The following is an 18,193-nucleotide window of genomic DNA, read 5'->3' on the forward strand; positions in this document are numbered from 1 at the left end:
CTGCAGTGACATTAACGGCATTTCGTCCATCCGATAGTGCTTCTTCTATTCAGCTCAATAGTTCATGAGGCCATTTGCTCGCTGTTCATGGCCGTTGTGGTCTAGAGGCCCCAAGAGGGGAAACGCCCTCTTCAAGTGATAAGCTGATGTCAAGATGTATCAGGTTCGAGCGCCGTTTGTGGCGCTGCTGTACTGCGTAGACTGATCCGATCATGATACTCGTTAATCGCATATTTAACCAACGTCAAGTGAGGGAACCGATCGGTAAGTATCCTCAGGTGAGTATCCTTGGGCAAGTACTTCCCGGTGCGCAGGAGCTGGCGTGACATGCTAGAGACAGAACGGGGGTTCCATTCCAGTCCTCCATCAATAAGTGTCGTACCTAGAGGTGAGAAGACTTCCATTAGCACGGGACCGAACTGAGAAGAGCAACAACGCGTGAGCCTAGCTGGAAGCTTAGAACCGAACCAACCTCCACAGCTTCGCAACCCGTTGTCCCGACTATAAGTACCTTACGTACCTCTGGAAGTAAGCAGCAGTCTGCAACCGATTCTTCAACACAACGCATCAACTCATTTACAACAGCAAACTCAACTCACCTCATTGACCACCACTTCTTTACTCCCCATCCTTTTGATTCCCCGTGTCAGCTGCAATGGCCAACCCTGCCACCTCAATCGTCAATCCTGCGGGAGAGGAGATCCTCCTCTTCTTTGTCGACGGAGACAAGCGACTTGCTCTCCAGGAGATCCCCATTGATCCGGAGCAGCCCATGTTTGATTATGATCCCCTGACCACTCCCGGCGGTTCTCACATCACCAACCAGAGCATCGCTGCCGTTTCCCTCCGTGGCCTGGTACGTTCACGTTCACGTCCTCTTCTCCTGTCCCATCTTCCCAGCTCTTTGTGTCAACGTTTAAGAAGAGAGGACCGTGCCTAACTGCCAAACGCCCGTATCGTGGTGTCCATGCAGCCGGTCGTCTTTGGTCAGATTGAGATTACCACTGGCTCGGGGGACGCGGTGAAGAAGAGCCGTGTCCTTGCTCAACTCAGCCCCATCGTGAAAGTCATGGCTGGAAAGAAGCCTGAGGAGACAACCTTCGACGAGAACCAGAACGCATTTGCTGCCATCAGCAATCAACAAGGTGATAAAGTGGGCACTCATGCTTGGTGCTACTTCATCAAGAACAGGTAGGTGTTGGGTTGGAGGCCAAGTACATGTACATGAACATGTAGCATCTGAACCCCCCTCCTCCATGGGAAGAGCAACTGTGAAATACTGACTAACAACTGCCCTTTCTTACCCTAGATCCAAGGAGGGTACTGCTGTCAAGCTGGGCCTACAGGAGGCCAGCCTTATCGGCAATAGCGTCAAGGTTCATCATTTCAGTGACCAGGAAATTCCGAGCGACTTGATGCCTGGTACCACCTCCCGTCTCGCGGCTCTGTACCTTGACACGAACCACCGCGAGGTGTACTACCAGGTTGAGGATCCCAAATCCCATTCCATATATTGTTACCGAATTGGTAGCAGCAACCCTCGTAAGTGTACCCATCCCGTCGTTGCGGCCGCGAAGCAGCGTACTTTTCGAGCTGTTGAATCTGACAAAGATATTCCTGTTCCAAATAAAGCGATGAAGATACCTGGTACCTCGTACGCAATGCCGGGAACCCCCATTGCCGTGACCAAGTCCAAGGCGGGGAACGTCTATCTTTATTACCTTTCCAAGCCAGGATCAGAAGGATACGCAAACATACAACGTACCGACAGAGTTAATTCGGAATGGCAGGCGACGGCGAGTGTCAAGAGCGAGTTTGACTTTGCGGTCTCGACGGTCCTCGAGACTCAGTTGGCTGTCACGCAGGTCGCTGTAAAGGACAAGCTGCAGAATACGGTGTTCTACCTCGGTTCGTCCGATGAGCAGTACAAGCCTATTCGTGACAAGGGTGAAATTAAATAAGCGAGGATATCGGGGACCGTGGATTAATGCAGCTAGCGAGTGTTCGTACGCCTGCTTTGGAACGGGGTGGGATCTTCGCAACAAAGGTTGAATACCTGGTATAAATGATTGACTTTCGCTTGCTCGAACCATTCCCTGAGTGCAGATGGGTTGCGGCTTACCTTTTTGTATTCACTTTCTTCTTCATTACCGACTTTTCACGACAGCCCCCGTAATCTCGATCATGGCTCCCAACTACAACCTCCTCCTCCCCATGAAACTGGACGCCTTTGTCTTTAACGAAAAGGTGTGCAACGGAGTAGGACCCAACAAAGCAAAAATTGCGCCCATCACGCAGCCCAACTACACGTTTCTCCAGATCAAAGAAGTCCAAGCTGACATCCTTGAACACGTTGACATCCACGCTTCGGCACCCGCAAGCAAGAACTCACGCTATACCGACATTGGTAAAGCCACCGTTCGACAGAACCGCCTGGGCGTGTACGTTCACTGGAGTTTGCCGCGACCTTTGCGGTCCGGTGTTGCTACAACCGAAAAGCCGGACGACATCAACGACGGCAAGAAAGACCCCTCGGAAAAGTTTGACCCAAGCGCACCCAGATACCCAGCGATCCCCAATCGTTGGCTTGTCATCCGGCACATCGATCCAAATCTTAATCCCGAGCTGCCCAAGAACTACGACAAGAAAAAAGATGAGTTCAAATCATGGATCATCGAAAGCGACAAGACCCGAAACATCGACGACATCCCTATCACCGCCGATCTCGAAGTGGATGTATCTCCTTTCATCACTTCATTTTTCGAGGGGTCAGCTAAAGACATCAAGACCGAACAACAAGCCGAGGTGTTCATAGGATCTTGCGTGGAAGCCGCCACATGGGATGCCGAAGACAAGCCCAAGCCCGATGAACAGAGGGTTGGGCTGACGGCTGCCAGCAGCTCGAACCAGCTGTTCATCGACTACCAGTATCACTGCGGCAACGTGTTTTCCATGCTCGATACGTTCTCCTACCAGGACGAACAGGACAAAACCTGCTGTCTCGAGTCCGCTGTTGCTCACTACTATGTGATCGGGTGGCACAACGACCCTGAGAAGGACATAATGGGGCAGTGGTCCGGTGACCAGACGTCGCGGGCTGCCAAGCTGCAGAAGCTGCGGGTTGGTATCGAGACGAAGATCCCTCAGGACCAGGAGGGCAGCATTCAGGAGTGGCTGCAAAATGCCGAAAGTGCGCGCACACTCTGCCACGGAGCCATGTACGCCGTGGTCTGGAATAAGGACAACCTTCCCAAGAAAGTGCCAGCTGACGAAGTGGCCAGCGCAATGGCCAACATGCCGTTTTCTGTCGGTGGCAGCCCGATGGATGCTGTACTTGCCTACATTGGTGAGCGTGACCAGTCTGGGGTTATTGAGGCGTCCATCGGTGCTTTGCAGACGCTACATCGTGGTGCAGACGACGGGGTAGACGCCCAGATCGCTGCTGATGACGAGGTACAAAGCTCCCACTTTGCTCACTTGGACGGCGGCGACCACTTCTTCTTGCCGGCTCAGGAGGGCGAAAATTTTGGAGCACCTCCTTCAGACAACGACCAAAAGGTCGTGCGGTACATGAACTGCGCCCAGCACTTGCTCGATGCGACAAATCGTCGTATAAAGCAACTTCGTTGGGACATGTTTTCGTGGTGGTGGAAGCTTGTGTCCGACATCGACAAGGGCGTGGCAAAGGGAGAAGGTCAGGATGAGGATGAGAGTGGGATCCAAACCACGGACGACAAGGAGGCCTATGAAATTCAGGACGAAATTGAGGAGCTAGAGGCCATGGCCTCCTACCTGGCAACTTTCATCAGCAAACAGGCAGCAAAGGTATCTGCGAAAAAGGGTGTCATGGAGGCCTTCCATCAGCGAAATGACCCAACCCTCGTTGTCAGCAACATCGAGACAGGCTGGCCAACTGACTTCAATGATGTCCTCCGTGCACGACTAGACGTCCAAACTGTTGCCAGCAATGCTCCCGAACCACCTTCTAAGGCCTGTGTTGACAAGGTGCACGGGGACGTGGTCAAGGCGGCGCGGAAACTCGTCAAGGAATTCTTGTTCTTCAAGAATCTGAACCCCGAGATGACCTACGCCAGCGGAGTTGTGCCTTTGTACCACGACGGGAAGCATCCGTCCAAGCCGGTAGACAACAAGACAAACCCCTGGCGAGATCGGTGGAACGACACACAGGCTTGGTTTCCGCTCTATGTCGAATGGGAGGCCGAGTATACCCATCAATCTTTCGAAGAATGGGAGCTCGGTCAACGGACACCCCGCGCGGCTGCTACGGCCAAGATCGCATACATGCCCAAGAACGATTTCCAAGTGGGCGATAATGACTCGGACAAGCCCAAAGACAAACGCACTCTCTCAGGACGGTCACTCATCTTGCCCCAACCAACTTCCGCGATGCGCGTCCATGTAGAGCGTCTTTTTGCCAACTTGCCCATTAGCCAACTGAACTCCATGATCAAACCGAAAGAGCGCAAAGACATGCTCAAAAAGCTCGACGAAGTGGCCATGCTCTCTTTACCCCTTGCCGGCTTGACGGACCACCTGACCACCCGCTACCAGGGCTCTCACGTCAAGCCGCTAGTCCGCCAACCAGGAAGGGAGCCGGTTGTGCTGCAAGAAGCCATCGATCTGCTCCCGTCGCCTATACCAGGCCGCAACAAGAAGGCGGATTTGTCCGTGATCAAAGAGGAGAGCCATCTGACGCCGTACGGTCCCCTCCCTGCGCTCGTCGGCAGCTACATCTCAGGCTTCAAGCCGGTGACGCACGGCAAAATGCGCTTTACCAAGATTAACATCATCGACAAGTTCGGACAGGTTGCGCACGCCATTGATCCTAATGCGGAAGAGGGTCCACTGATATATCCATCTGTGAGCCAGGATTACAGCATCGACGACGCCGACCACGACGCACCCGCACCACCGTTGAAGCGCGAGTCCATCCAGCTTCCACTAGCAATCAACCAGCCTGCCCGCCTTAACGCCCACTTCCTCGTTCGTGATAACAATCCAGGCCGCATCAGCGTCAGCGGTGACAGTTGGCGTCCTTCCACCGAGTTCGAAAAACCGATATGGGGATGGGTGGTCGTCAACTACGTCAACCGCGGCCTGCAATTCTTCCTGCCGGATGGGACATTCTACCGAGAAGTCCGATCAACAGCGGGCGCCATCAAATGGCTTCCCTTCGAAGAGTCCCCTACGCCGAGCAACAACGTACAACTGGACGCACTAATTGACTCGCTGGTCTCCCACAAGGAGCGCCTCGATGCGTTCACCAACATGATTAATCTCGCACTAAGCAACTCCGTGCCGACGCCCAGCGCATACAGTCAGTTCATGAACTCACTCGTCGGTCGACCGCTCGTGCTGGCCAACATGGGCTGGTCGCTTGAGCTCAACACGGACTCACTCAAGAACGAGTCCACACTCAGCGAGCAAAAGCCCGAACACGCCCCGCTGGACTCTGGTTTACTAACTGGCGATGGCGGCAGCAAGAAGCAGTACAAGTTCAGCCTCCAGCTTGGCAACAAGGGCAAGAACCACGACGGGTTAGTCGGTTATTTCCTCGCAAAGCCTTCTGGCAAGTCGAATGATGACGACAACGACGATGATGACGAGGATGATGATAATGATGATGACACACCTGGCGACCTAGACGTCAGCAAAATCTACACCCACTTCATTGAGACCCAAAACCCATCTGATGCGTCCTTCCTGCAACCAGTTGACAGCAAGGCATACCCCAAACTCAAAGCCTTCTGGTTAAAGCCAAAGGAGTACGCACCCACCATCGTCAAAGGTAAAGAAGTCGACGTCATAACCAACGCTCGCAAATTTGAAGCCAAGCGCAACAACGAACTAAGCGGACACCTCTTCGGCGCCCTCTTTGACCCCTTCGCCCGCATCACTGGCTACTCCGGCATCCTGCCCCCTCGCACGCTACAGCTGCCCAGCTGGGTATGGGAAACGGCCCTGAAACAAATTACAACCTTCTTCCATGCGGGCCCGCTACTGGTGACGGAAGCCGTGCCGAAGTTTGACAAAAAATACCAGGTGAAGCAGGACTCCTACAGGAAAGATGTGAAGGAGAGCGTCAAAGGAGCGCAGATGAGGTTACCGGCGTTGAAAGCGGCTGATTGGGCATGGCTTCAGCCGTACTATGAGCCGGTAAAGGAGGATGGCGATGATGATAAGAACAAGCAACTGCGGCTGAGATCACTAAAGGGCGGTGGGGAAGAACCACCCAAGCCAAATCCGAAAATGCAGCAGGTGTACATGAGCATAGAAATTGGGGGCGATGCGGGTGCGGATGAAGCGCCGAGGTGGAAGAAGGGGCCGTTGACGGCGGTGGAGGGGTTCATGCAACTGAAAGAGCCCGTCGAGCAGGGGAACAATAAAGAGGAGCCTCCCAAGTAGGATAGAGTATCGCGAGTAGCCGATTCACAGTCGCCAAAATGTCTGCGTGTACTGTAGAATACCTGCCGTAACTATCATGTCATTGGCTTCCAATAATCGTATGCGTCTATCGGGGCTCGGTGAGACCAGGGGTCGACGGGGCTGAAGATGTCGGACTGTACCCGTATGGAGGCGAATTCCTTTCTGGGTTGATAGTATTGTATTAGGAAATCCGAAAGATGAGATGGGGCTGAAAAATGACCACAACGGTCTAGCCGCGGAGGTGCAGCCAATAGTCTTGAAAAGTCGCATGGCGACGATGGATCTAGATCTCGACATGCTCTCGTGGTGAGTAGCAGCGCGCAATGCCCGATTGGTGGACGTCGAGACAGTGGACGTCAAGACGGTGTGGAAGTATCTCCAATGACACAAGTACTCGCAGGAAACACCCAAACGGTCTGCTTCAGAATAGGATAGTCCTCCAGCTCCAAGGGAATGGCGCGGATTTGAGATGGCCCGATCCCCATGGGTTTCCGTCGAAAATTGGACTTTGAGACAATCTTCCCGTCTACTCCAAAAACTTCAGTCGTTTCCCGGTTCATGTGCACTCCAACCAGAGCGAGGAAAGGAACGAAGGTGAACGGTTGCAAAAGCAGCAATGGCACCTCCAAGCCGTCGATTCGGAAAAGCCCCCACAACCAGGCGCTACCTCGCGTTTCGCCAGCACAAACAGAAACAGCTTGCAATTCAGCGCCAGCTCAATGGCGAAACAGAAAAGGAGGAAGATGAGGAAGTTGCAAAACCTGGGTACAAGAAGATTATCTCCTTCAGACGGCCAGGTTTGGTAGGCGGCACATACACTATCCAGGTTCAGCAAACCATTTCGGAAGTCAAGCCGGCCGAGAAAGACGAGCCCAAGGAAGGCTACCCCAAAGGAACTGACTCATCATCTGAGCCGAAATACGACCCATCCAGGACCCTCATCACAACACCAGTTGAACAAGAATTCGAGGTCCTAGCCCCGCAATTCGACCTCCCCACCGACTCAGTCTACTCCATCTACCCCGAACAGGGCCATGAAGCGACGCACGACACGCTTCCGCACATTGTCCTCAACGACAGCACGCTACCATGGGAGCGCATCGGCAGTCATCAAGCGGAGGATCATCCTCCCGATGACTATGCCAGGAACCGGGTGCCATGGCTTGCGCTCATGATCTTTTCCCCGGACGAGCTGCGCCTGGATGACACTGAGAAGGCGGGAATCTTTGCGCATACCAGCGTTAAGGATCCTGCGCCGAAGCAGTTGGAGTCCATGGCTGTCCGTGTTCCGCTGGGCGACCTTGTTAATTTGAAGAAGGGGACAGCCACAGTCCCGCTTGGGGACTTCGATATCGACCAAGCGAGCAAACCCGAAACGAACGTGATCTTTCCCAAGGCATTCTTGTTCAACCGCCTGTTCGCGGTCTATGACGATGATGGAAACCCACTACCGGGAGGTCCAGACATCTCGCGACACCGGTTCCTGGCCCACGTTGTGCGGATGAACACAACAGGTATGGCGAATGCCGACTCGGACGAGGTTGATACTATCAGGGAGTTCAGCATCGTGGTTGCAAATCGCATCGGGCCCCTCGACGGTGAAAAAGCTTCTCAGATGATTGTCCACCTCGTATCCCTCGAGAACGTGGAATCCTTGGAGCCGTTGCCTCTCCCTGAGATGGTGCCGGGATCATCGCCTAAGCAGCCTGCTCGCGTCGGGCTTATATCCCTCTACAGTTGGTCCTACACCTGCCTCCCGCCCAATTCTCTCAACGTGAAGCAGGCCTTCGAGAACATAGCCCTCACATCACGCATGCTCAAGCCCATCATTCCGGCCCAACCGGAACATCTAGACGACGTAGCCAAGCGCATGCTAAACCGGCTTGAAGACGGCTACACCCTCGTGCGCTCCATCACGCCAACAGGTGAAACAACCGCCGCCCTCTTCCGCGGCCCGTTAACGCCCAACCTCATCGCCCCTTTAAAATGGGATCTGCTCTCCAACACCGGCTCCGACCTCAACATCTTCGACGAGAAACTGGGCATCATGGACATCACCTTCTCCTCCGCCTGGTCGCTCGGCCGCACACTAGCCTTAGCCGATCGTGCCTTCACCATCTCGCTCACGCGCGTCCGCCATGAGATCCTGGACCGAGGAACCAGCACCGCTCGGCGGAAGATGCTGCGAGCGACGCACCGACAGAGCTACAAGCGCGAGGACCTCGTCACATCTCTTGACAGCCTGATCAAGGAGACCATCGCCATGTCGCGGTCGGCCGACGAAGCCCGTTGGGCACAGCCGGCTAGCGCTTTACCTCCTGACTTGTCATGCGCCTCCATCAGTCCCTTCACCGAGGCAGCCATGGAGGAAGCGGCGTTTGAAGTGGCTAAGAGCCTTGCTCCCGCCAATGGAAGGGGGGGTTGGAAGGCGACGTGGGACAAGGACACGCCGCCCTATGACGAGCACAACGAGCCCGCCTCGCCCGACTGGATGATTGTCCTCCGCTTCGTCTTGGACTTGTACTACCTCGTTAACGTCCCGTCACACTACCTTATGCCTGATCAGAGCCTCGTACCCCGCGAGAGCCTCCGCTTCTTTTTCGTTGATCACAACTGGATCGATGCGACAGTTGACGGTGCGCTAAGTCTGGGCAATCAGGGCGGCCCGGGAATGGCCGATCAGAAAGAGCACGAGGCGGATGATGTCGTGCGGAGAGTAATCAAGAAGACCATCAACCGATTGTTCACAGATCCCGCGTGCCATCCTCCCGCCATTCCTCGGTATGGGTTCTATCTCCGCTCGGCCGTCGCTGCACAGTTTCCCGATCTCAAGGTTTCGGTTGAGGTCACGGGCGCTTCTAGCGGGGATCCATATTTGTTGCGGCACGACATGATTGACAAAGAAACCATGCTGGGATTCTTCAGTGGCGCGCCGCTGAAAGACGGACTGCATGGACTGAGGTTTGAGCTGCCTGCGCATCAGCAGTACTTTTCCTTGGGTAGCGTAACAGACCAGCAGCTTGAGGTGGCATACAAAAGACAGTACACGCAACCCAATGTGGAAGACAAATTCAGAAACGCCCCAGTGGCCACCATTAAGTGGCCCCTGGACGGCAAGGGAAAGTCGAAGAACGGCGCCGACACAAGAGAACGGAGCCGGGTGCTTGTTAGGGGATCTCGATATGGTTTGAACGATGTTCGGTTGGTGCTCATGGAGAAGCTGGCGGCTGATGTACACACCACGTTGCTCGAGGAGATGGCGAAGCTGGATCCCACTCATCACTCTTCGGACTGGTATAAGGACACGACTGCCACTTCTGCGATGATGGCCTACCAGCTGAACAGCCCCTCCTGGCAGCTGCAAATCGGGGAGATGAAGGCGAACGCTTTCAACACAGCCGAGACCAAGGCAATGGTAGAGAGTATCTCTGGGTGTCTCTCCTACCGCGAGGCACCCCCGTCTTCCCTTGCTAAGACTCTGGATGCAAACACGTTGCTGCCACCAAAGACTCAGTCCTCTATTTCAGCTGTCGCTCAACGAGCTATGCAGCGCAGAACTGCTGGCCGGCCACCCCATGCCCTCTGGAGATTGAGGCGGTCAGAGTCTCTTCTCTCTCCTGTACCTCCACGCTCACCATCACAATCGTCATCTTCCTTCTCCTGGGAAGGCATTCCCCGATCAGCCTTGAGCAACAGTCCCAGCCATGACGATTGGGACTCGGACGGTTTCGAGCTTGTTCCCAGACCTCATATTCAACTTCCGTGGGAACCTACGCCGGTTGACCCTCAAGTTGGTCTTCCGGAGTTTGACTACCACGTCTCAACGACCAACGCGCCCGCAGTGCAGAAGATCCCAATTCTGGCGACCAAGCAAGACCTGATCTTCTCGATTGTATATTCTGGGAAGGGCGAGTACTTCAGCCTGACGAAACTGACCATCGACATCCCAATCACGTCAAATAATGGGCAGTCGGCAATGTTGGAGGCGAAGTTGCCAGTTGATGCCCACGTGCACATGGTGTCCAATCTGCGGTTCAGCGCTCGCATGCTCTACTCGGGCATGAACAAGGAGCTGCAGATCGAGATCAAGCCGCGCAGCCAGAAGGGGCGAAGTAACGGCGTCAAATTAGCGGACTGGATAGGAAAGTGGAAGGGACAGGAGGACAACGGAGAGGAAAACACATGGGCGGCGAGGACCGAGTTGAGCGTGGTGCTGTATAATGTGTACGTGAAGCGGTACAACGTCAGCAAGGATAAAGAGATGCCTTGTAAGGCAGTCGCTAAAGCCTATTACGCGGGAGCTTCACCTGAGCGCCCTGCTGATGTGATAGATGTTGTGTTGGTGGGAGTGTGAGGAGGGCGGAGTCCGTATTGGTTGTTGATGTTTAACAGGTGATTGGACGCGTCTTTGTGCCTCTAAGAGCCTTGCACATTTTTCAATGCTTCCTCTCCAAGTTGTCTTTGAACCACATGACGCAAGTGACTGCCCAAAGTGATTGTAGAAGTAGACCGAACAAGGACAATCCGATATCGTGTGTCTGTCCAAGGATCACGACGCCAAGAGACGGAGCATATCCGTCCCATGCCAGAATAGGCGGCAGGAGCTCTAGGCTCGCTGTTGTCGGATGGAGCCAAATTCGAAGACATGACACCTTTGCCTCGCGTGACAAAAGAACGCATGCACAAGATACAACACTGTAACGATACAAAGCTTAGATGTTGATCAAAAACAGAGCAAGAGAGAAGGCGTACTTATTGGGGATTCCAGAGGCCGAAAGAACACACTGACAGAAGCATGCGTCAGAAACCGGCCCTTCGGGGGCTTTTGGACGGCGTGAAGTTGCTCACTTCTCATCATCCATCTCACTAGAAGTTGCAGATCGAGATCAAGACGCGCAGTTAGAAGGGGCCAAGTGACGGCGTCAAAATGGGGGACTGGATAGGGAGGTGGAAGGGACAGGAACACGATGGAGAGGGAAACACAGGGCGGCTAGGACTGAGTTGAGCGTGGTCTTGTATAATTTGTATGTGAAGCGGTACAACAGGTGCCCTGTAAGACAGTTGCGAGGGCCTATCACGCCTTCCAATCAACTGCATCGACTTCGTAGCCTGTCAAGAAGAAGGGTAACTTCGTCATCATGTCCACCTTCCGCCGCTGGACGATGAGTTGACGACTCCTTGGCGCATTTGTAGTCAAGAAGCAGTGACACAACTGTAGCATGACCGCCTCGAGTCGCCGATATCAGTGGGGTTAAGCCCTGGCTGTCCGTCGCTTTGGTATCAACTCCATTCTCAAGCAAAATTGAAACAATGTTGGCATGGCCCATGGCGGCGGCCACACAGAGTGGGGTTGCACCGCTTTGAGTCCGTATGTTGACATGGCTCCCTCCCTCGATCAACAGTCTCACGAGATCAGCTCGTCCCATATGGACTGCACGGACCAAGCCACGAGAACCGCCTTCCACGAAGTCATCGACTGTGCCGAGTTGCGGGTCGTATTCGAACAGGATGTCATTGCCGGTGGACTGCAAGGGCGTAGCGGCAATTAGCAAGGCCGGGGGAGATCTGTTGTCCTCTTCTGCCCGGAAGCCAAGCCTGCCTTGCGACTTCCAATACTCATACCATGATGCCGAGGAACCACTCGGACAACCGTGAGTAGGGAGAGCTTCCAACAAAACCTTGACCGTACTTTCGTGTTTCGATCCAGCCACCAGAGCCGCAAACAGCGGGGTTAAGTAATTTCCACCTTCCATGACCAGACACTTCTGCGGGTTGGTGTATTTTGTGATAAGCGTAGTCAGGCCCAGTTCGGCTAGAACGTAAAGCAAACTTGTCTTGGGTGAATAGCGACTAGCCCGAGCTCCATCGAAGACGTAGTGGTAGAATGTCCAGCGACGCAGTGGAAAGCTCTCCATGAACACCGATTGATCCACGTTGCCCGACTCTGCCGCTTCAGTGTGCTGAAGAATGTTACGCACAGCATAACCGAGCAATGAATACCGTCTTCTGGCTTGGTCGCGCAGGGAGTTGGCTGCATCAACACTGTCCCTGACTTTCTCGCGTAAAGGACTATTTAACAAGTCAAACATGAGCACGCGATAACAACACTGTTTCAGCCGGTCGTGGCCTTCTCCTTCGAAGTTTTCCGTAAGTTCAGGCCAGAGCTCTCTCAGGCCGTTTCCTTTGATTAGGAAATCGCGGACTGATTCGTGGATGAACTGCACAGTTGGACTCTCTGACCTTGTCACTTCTGCCATGCCTTTTGAGACGTTTCGGATGTACTTTTCGATCGTCTCAGAGGAAATTTCCTCAAGCCCCCCAGCGAGATCATCACTGCGGGCCATCTGCATTGTCGAGTAAAGCTGTTCTGGGTCAAAGGGCTCGCGTGCAAAAAGCAAACATTGCATGCAGAGTATGAAGTCGTCTTGATTGCCTGAATCACGCATGAGGATGTCGCGGAAAAGCTGGTGCAAGTCGTACGGCATGTCCATCAGTTTCTGTTGAAGCTGTCGCGGAGCGCGGCCTCTGTCGAATTCGGCGCTTAGAATGTCGGTTACGAGGACCACCCACATGAAGACACCTTGTGACTTTTTCTCCAGATCATTTCTGATTTTTGCGACATGAGCACCACTTCCAATCCGCAGCTCGCTCTCGACAAACGCCTCAATGTCTCGGTGGTGACCTTCTTGCCTGTCCAATAGAAGCTCCAAGCCAACCCCCATCGTGACCTGGGGATAGTATCTGCTGGAAAGGAAGACTCGGAATTTTGTCCCGGAGAGGTTTGCTGTTGCGACGATTTGCTCCAGTGATCGCACCATCTTCCTCGCCTGAACTTCTTCGCATTCGTCCAGGGCATCAATGAAGCAGACCACAGACAAAGTCCCAAGAGATTCGACGGCCTTTGCAAAGAGTTGTTCCAACAACTCCAAAGTCCAGAAACTTTCACTGCGGATATGCGATGATCTCAACCCGACGAGCGCAAACACAGATGCGAGGTGGGGTATGCTTTCGAGCAGCTGAACCAACAAGGCACGATACATGCCTTGCGTGGACTTCTCTAGTTCGGTCCCTCTGGCGTGGAAGAAGAAAGAGAGGATAACTGTTTCATTGCCAAGGCGAGATTCGCGGAACTCGTGATAGGCGAACTTCATGATGGTTGACTTTCCCGTTCCTGGTTTTCCTTTCATCCACAGAAATCCACGATGCTCGTCGAGCTTCTTATCGTCCAGCCAGTCTCGATACTGAGCGGAATCGAGTAACCACGTGCAAGTTTTGATGTGGGCACGCCTCACACCCATCTGCCGAGAATCCATATGCGGGAATCTCAGCTTTTCGATCAAGGCATTGGTTTCCTCTTTCGTGAACTGGTGCTTTGCCGGGTAGTTGGACAGTGTGGCTTGTGAGTCTGCGAGGCCGAGGGAGACTGTTTCCGGCGTATTTGACCGTCTGGCCAACGAGTGGGCTGTCAGACATTGGATGGCATAGACCACCTTTTTGTACTCGGCATCGTCATACCCACTGAAGCGGCACATGTCCATATGGTTGCGAGTGATGTATTGCTTCGTTTCAGAGTCAATGTGAAGGCAGGATGCGGCGTCTATAACAACCTGTTGGAGTGCGTCAGTTAAAGACGAATCGTTGATGAGGATGAAGGGGCATAGCATGCTAACCTTTCTGTTGAATAAAAGCTTGACACCAAGTTCCTCCTGGAAAGAATGAACTGGCCAATTCTGTTCCTGTGCGATAGGATTGAACTCGTTTCGTAGCTCCTCAAGTCTGTCGGATTTGCCTAGTAAAGTGTCAAGTACACTATCATTGACAGAAACGCACATTCCTCGGATGGCTCGCTCAATAAGTTTATGCAGGGCTCCCCGGGGATCGGCTCCTCCATGGGGGGTTCCAAAGAACATGAGCGCAGTGGTAGACGTAAAAACGTCCCTCAAAGATGATTTGCAGCGTTCCGAGCGGCGTAGGGCCTCCTTTACCAGGATACCACCAAGACTGTGGGCAACGAATAGTAGAGGCCTGGACGGATCCGCGTGGCGTTCTGCTTCCAACTGCAAAAGAAAGTTCCAGGCCATGTTGTAGACACTGCTCTTGGGCGCAGGGCCCCGGCCCTGGAAGGGATGGCTTAGACGCGTATCGTAGCCGTAGGTCATGATCCTTGCGGTCGGCAAGGTGTCAGGAAGCAGATCGCGAGGCCAGTACAGCGGAGCATGCTTCTGTCTTGCAGGGCCGCAAAATCCAAGGAGGGTTGCAATCCTTGGTCTCTTGGGGGGAGGCTCGCTTGGATCGGATGGGGCCGCACTCCATGACATGGCTCCTTTTTTGTGCGTCCATGTTTTCTCGGGGTGACCGGTGAATCCGTGCACAAATACAACACTGTGACGAGATAGAAGTTAGGAGTAGATCACAAACAAAGTGAGCTCGAGAGGAAAAGTCGCACTCAATGGAAGGCTCCAGGGGCTCAAACAAAACCGTAAAGCCAGTCGCAGAGACGGGTTCTTTGTAAGCCGGTTGGCGGCGCGCAGTTGCTTGCTTCTCATCCATGTTGCGTTTTGGAGACTGGTGGGAAGTCTGCTGGTCGATGCTGTCCGAACAAAGAGACATGGGAATCGAGCCATAGATATACCCAACATTGACAATGCCGTGTATGCCTCGTCGCCGCCGTCTGGTGTTCATCTCACCCATCTTTCCCGCACCGCCGACAGCCTGCTCTGGCAGAAGAGATGTTTGGTAGTCCGTGGAAATCCCCAAGCTTCATCCACCATGTCCTTCTCCCGGTTCCCTTCTCCTGCCTGATCTCCATTTCCGCGCTAGCCGATAAGCCCATAACCGGTGTCAGCTGCGCCGCCAATCGTGGTGTTGAAATGTTGTAGGTGTGTATGATTCAGAGTGTGTAGAATGGTTCTGCTTCCATGGATTCGTCATGAGGCTCCGTTAAGATGTTGATCCACGAAGGCGGAGGAAAAATCCATCAACCCAAGTCGGCCAAGTTGGTCGAGTGCACCAAGAGAAATGCGCCACGACGGTAGGCTGTGGGGAAGAGCATACCGAGGCCTTTGAAGCCTGAATGAAAGATTGGAACAAGAACTAATCCGGTGATGGTAGTGGAGGAGTTGTTTGTTGAGGCCTCTTGATGACAGCTGAAGGGTTGAAAGAGGTGAAGATGGAATTGGACAATTGGACGTCGTGGGAATTTCGAGCATGCCAGGGACGGGATGAGTTGTCACAAAACAGCCACAAACGCTCACTGTGGGTGGAAGCAGGCATCCAGGGAGTGCGGATAGTGACCTTAGCAGGAAAGCTAGTTAACATGCCTGAGATCTGTTATAGAATCTAATATCTAGTGCTATTCGCTGCGGCGTAAGAACAGCTGCAGGGGTAACTGCGCCTCGCTGTGCTACCACACAATGCCTCTAGAAAACCAACAACCAGGCAATCCCGTCATCCTGATTCGCGAAATCCGTCTATATCACCTCGGTCCCTCCCCCGACTCTTACATCCAGAACTCGTCTCTCGCTGCCGCACATCATCGGAAAGCCAGGTCAGCGCAACCACCCGCCCGGCCACAACCTTCCCGTCCCGATGACACCATTCGACCCAGCACCAGCCCAACGATTGCCCTTTCCACCCAGTTCCTGAATGTCGTCAGCTACGGGAAATTGAACATTTCCATTCTGGACAAGGGACTTACGCAACGAAGAGGAAACCACCAATTATCGCTCCCCATGTCGCCAAAATGCCCAAGGAGTGAGTGTCGAAGTGCTGCAACACGGTCTCCCACAATGATTGCCATGAGCGCTCCGGTCCATCTCGAGATTCTTGGGCGGTTCTCAAAGCGCCGAATGAGACGGCGACCAGACAAATGAGGAGCAAACCCAATGCTAAGAGCCGGTCCAGTCGAAATGAGACAGTTGTCTGGAGGGGTCCCATCTTCTGGTAAGAAGATCTCTGCATGGGAGTAGTATATGGCATTACCATGACGGGACGGATGGGAATCATGATGGGAAGTGTTTGTGTTACAGCAATGTGGAAAAAAGATGGAGATGGGAAGCAAGGAGGGAATCGGCATTGGGAAGTACACACGAATTATACCAGTTTTCGACTGACGTCCATGAACCAGAAACCAAGTTGACTGACATCTCCTCAGCCCTACACTGCACACGATATCTAACAAACAATCTGCTACCTAAACGCCTCAGCCACGCATCCCAGACGAATGGAAACACCAGGTAACGGCAATCTGACCTCTTGGCGTCATCGGTCTCACTCAGCGGGGGGCTGTCGGCACCCAAAGCCAAAATCTCACCTCTCGGACTCCAGACCAGCTTTACAGCATGTAAGTGGCTGGCTGTCTTCCCAGGCTGCTAACCCTAAATCCGACGTACAGCGATCCTCAGTCAGGCAACACCCAGTGTGCCGCATTTGTGGCGCTTCAGCTGTTTTCAGCTGGCCATCGAAACTGAGGCGTCCAGAGGGTGAAATCCGAGGTCGAACCAGGACGGGCATCGAATGAAAATGACTTTGAGTAAAGTTTATCGCAGCGTCTGGATTGTTCAACAAGACGGGCAATCCGACTCTGGGAAGCATCTAGCCACTCCCCTCACTCACTCACTCACGAACATCCGTACTCTTAACCACACTCTCCCACCCACTCAACAGTTCCAACGTCTCATCGCACTTCTTCTTCAGAGTCTCATAAGCATCCGGTCCCAACGGCAACCTCAACTTCAGAGGCCCGTTCCGCTCAGCCTGCTGTTCAGCAGAAGCAACCCCCTCATTGCGGACAACATCCAAGATAATCCTGACACCCTCTACCGGGTCACCTCTCTGCTTCAAGTCCGCGTTGGCAAAGGTACCCAGTATCGCTTCTGACCCTTTCTTGTAATCGTCAATCTGGGAAACGTTGCCGAGCACGTTGCCGGGCGACAGCAAGTTGGTGCGGAACATTCCGGGCTCGATGAGCAATGTGCGGATGCCGAGTGGTGCGACTTCTTCCTGGAGGGCTTCGACCATTCCTGTCGTATATCAACAGTGTCAGCAGTTGGTTTTTTTTTATATGACAGACACGACAAGTGCCAATGGAAGAACTTTGGTAAGAAGGGAAAAACAAACCCTCAACAGCAAATTTACTCGCCCCATACGCTCCACAGAACCCATCCCCCTTCCACCCCGAAAGCGAACTGATAAACACCAGCGTTCCCGTCCTACGCTCTCGCATATGCGGAAGTACCGCGTTGGTGACCTTCATCAGGCCGAACACGTTGGTCTCGAACTGCTTGACGAACCCCTCATATCCCAAGTCCTCCCAACCGCCCAACGCCACATAGCCAGCGTTATTCACCAAGACGTCGATCTTCCCGTATATCTTGATAGCAATTGCGATGGTCTCATTCAAGGACTCTTGACTCGCGGTCACATCAAGTGCGAGTAGCCATAAACGATCATCGGCCTGAGGGAGATTTGGGTGATTTGCGACCTTGGAGGGGTTGCGGGCTGTAGCGATGACGCGGTCGCCGCGGGCGAGGATCTGGCGGACGAATTCGATGCCGAAGCCGGAGGAGCAGCCGGTTATGAGCCAGACTAGTGATGAGTCGGGTTCCGTGGTGGCGTTGCTGGCCATCTTGATAATGGGCAGTGAAAGCGTGATGGTTGATGTTGTGAATTGAAGTTCAATTCTTTCAAAGGTGAGTGCGTTGTCAAAGGGTCTCTTAATGGAGAGATTTTGAGCGACAAAAAAAAG

At 53.5% G+C, this 18,193-nt stretch overlaps 5 protein-coding genes across 5 annotated transcripts; 4 read left to right on the forward strand and 1 right to left on the reverse strand.

Moving 5' to 3' along the window:
* The first annotated feature begins 485 nt into the window (after positions 1-485).
* SMAC4_08704 (uncharacterized protein) lies at positions 486-2,015 on the forward strand. Its single transcript, XM_003347219.2, has 4 exons — positions 486-856; positions 974-1,191; positions 1,310-1,542; positions 1,633-2,015. The coding sequence occupies exons 1-4, from the start codon at positions 656-658 to the stop codon at positions 1,959-1,961; spliced, it is 981 nt and encodes a 326-aa protein (XP_003347267.1). The 5' UTR covers positions 486-655; the 3' UTR covers positions 1,962-2,015.
* A 55-nt stretch (positions 2,016-2,070) lies between these two features.
* On the forward strand, positions 2,071-6,426 carry SMAC4_08705 (uncharacterized protein; the record flags this gene model as incomplete). Its single annotated transcript, XM_003347220.2, has 1 exon — positions 2,071-6,426. The coding sequence occupies exon 1, from the start codon at positions 2,107-2,109 to the stop codon at positions 6,424-6,426; it is 4,320 nt and encodes a 1,439-aa protein (XP_003347268.2). The 5' UTR covers positions 2,071-2,106.
* Positions 6,427-7,063: 637 nt separating this feature from the next.
* SMAC4_08706 (uncharacterized protein) lies at positions 7,064-10,801 on the forward strand (the record flags this gene model as incomplete). Its single annotated transcript, XM_003347221.1, has 1 exon — positions 7,064-10,801. One exon carries the CDS (start codon positions 7,064-7,066, stop codon positions 10,799-10,801), a length of 3,738 nt encoding a protein of 1,245 aa, XP_003347269.1.
* A 733-nt stretch (positions 10,802-11,534) lies between these two features.
* Positions 11,535-15,742, reverse strand: SMAC4_08707 (uncharacterized protein; the record flags this gene model as incomplete). Its single annotated transcript, XM_066090843.1, has 3 exons — positions 14,894-15,742; positions 14,118-14,829; positions 11,535-14,054 (listed from the first exon to the last, which is right to left on the reverse strand). Exons 1-3 carry the CDS (start codon positions 15,136-15,138, stop codon positions 11,535-11,537), a joined length of 3,477 nt encoding a protein of 1,158 aa, XP_065947323.1. The 5' UTR covers positions 15,139-15,742.
* A 118-nt stretch (positions 15,743-15,860) lies between these two features.
* Positions 15,861-16,319, forward strand: SMAC4_08708 (uncharacterized protein; the record flags this gene model as incomplete). Its single annotated transcript, XM_003347223.2, has 1 exon — positions 15,861-16,319. The coding sequence occupies one exon, from the start codon at positions 15,861-15,863 to the stop codon at positions 16,317-16,319; it is 459 nt and encodes a 152-aa protein (XP_003347271.2).
* Positions 16,320-18,193: the final 1,874 nt, after the last annotated feature.

Source organism: Sordaria macrospora, chromosome 5 (assembly GCF_033870435.1).
Source record: "Sordaria macrospora chromosome 5, complete sequence".
Classification (NCBI taxonomy): Eukaryota; Fungi; Ascomycota; class Sordariomycetes; order Sordariales; family Sordariaceae; genus Sordaria; species Sordaria macrospora.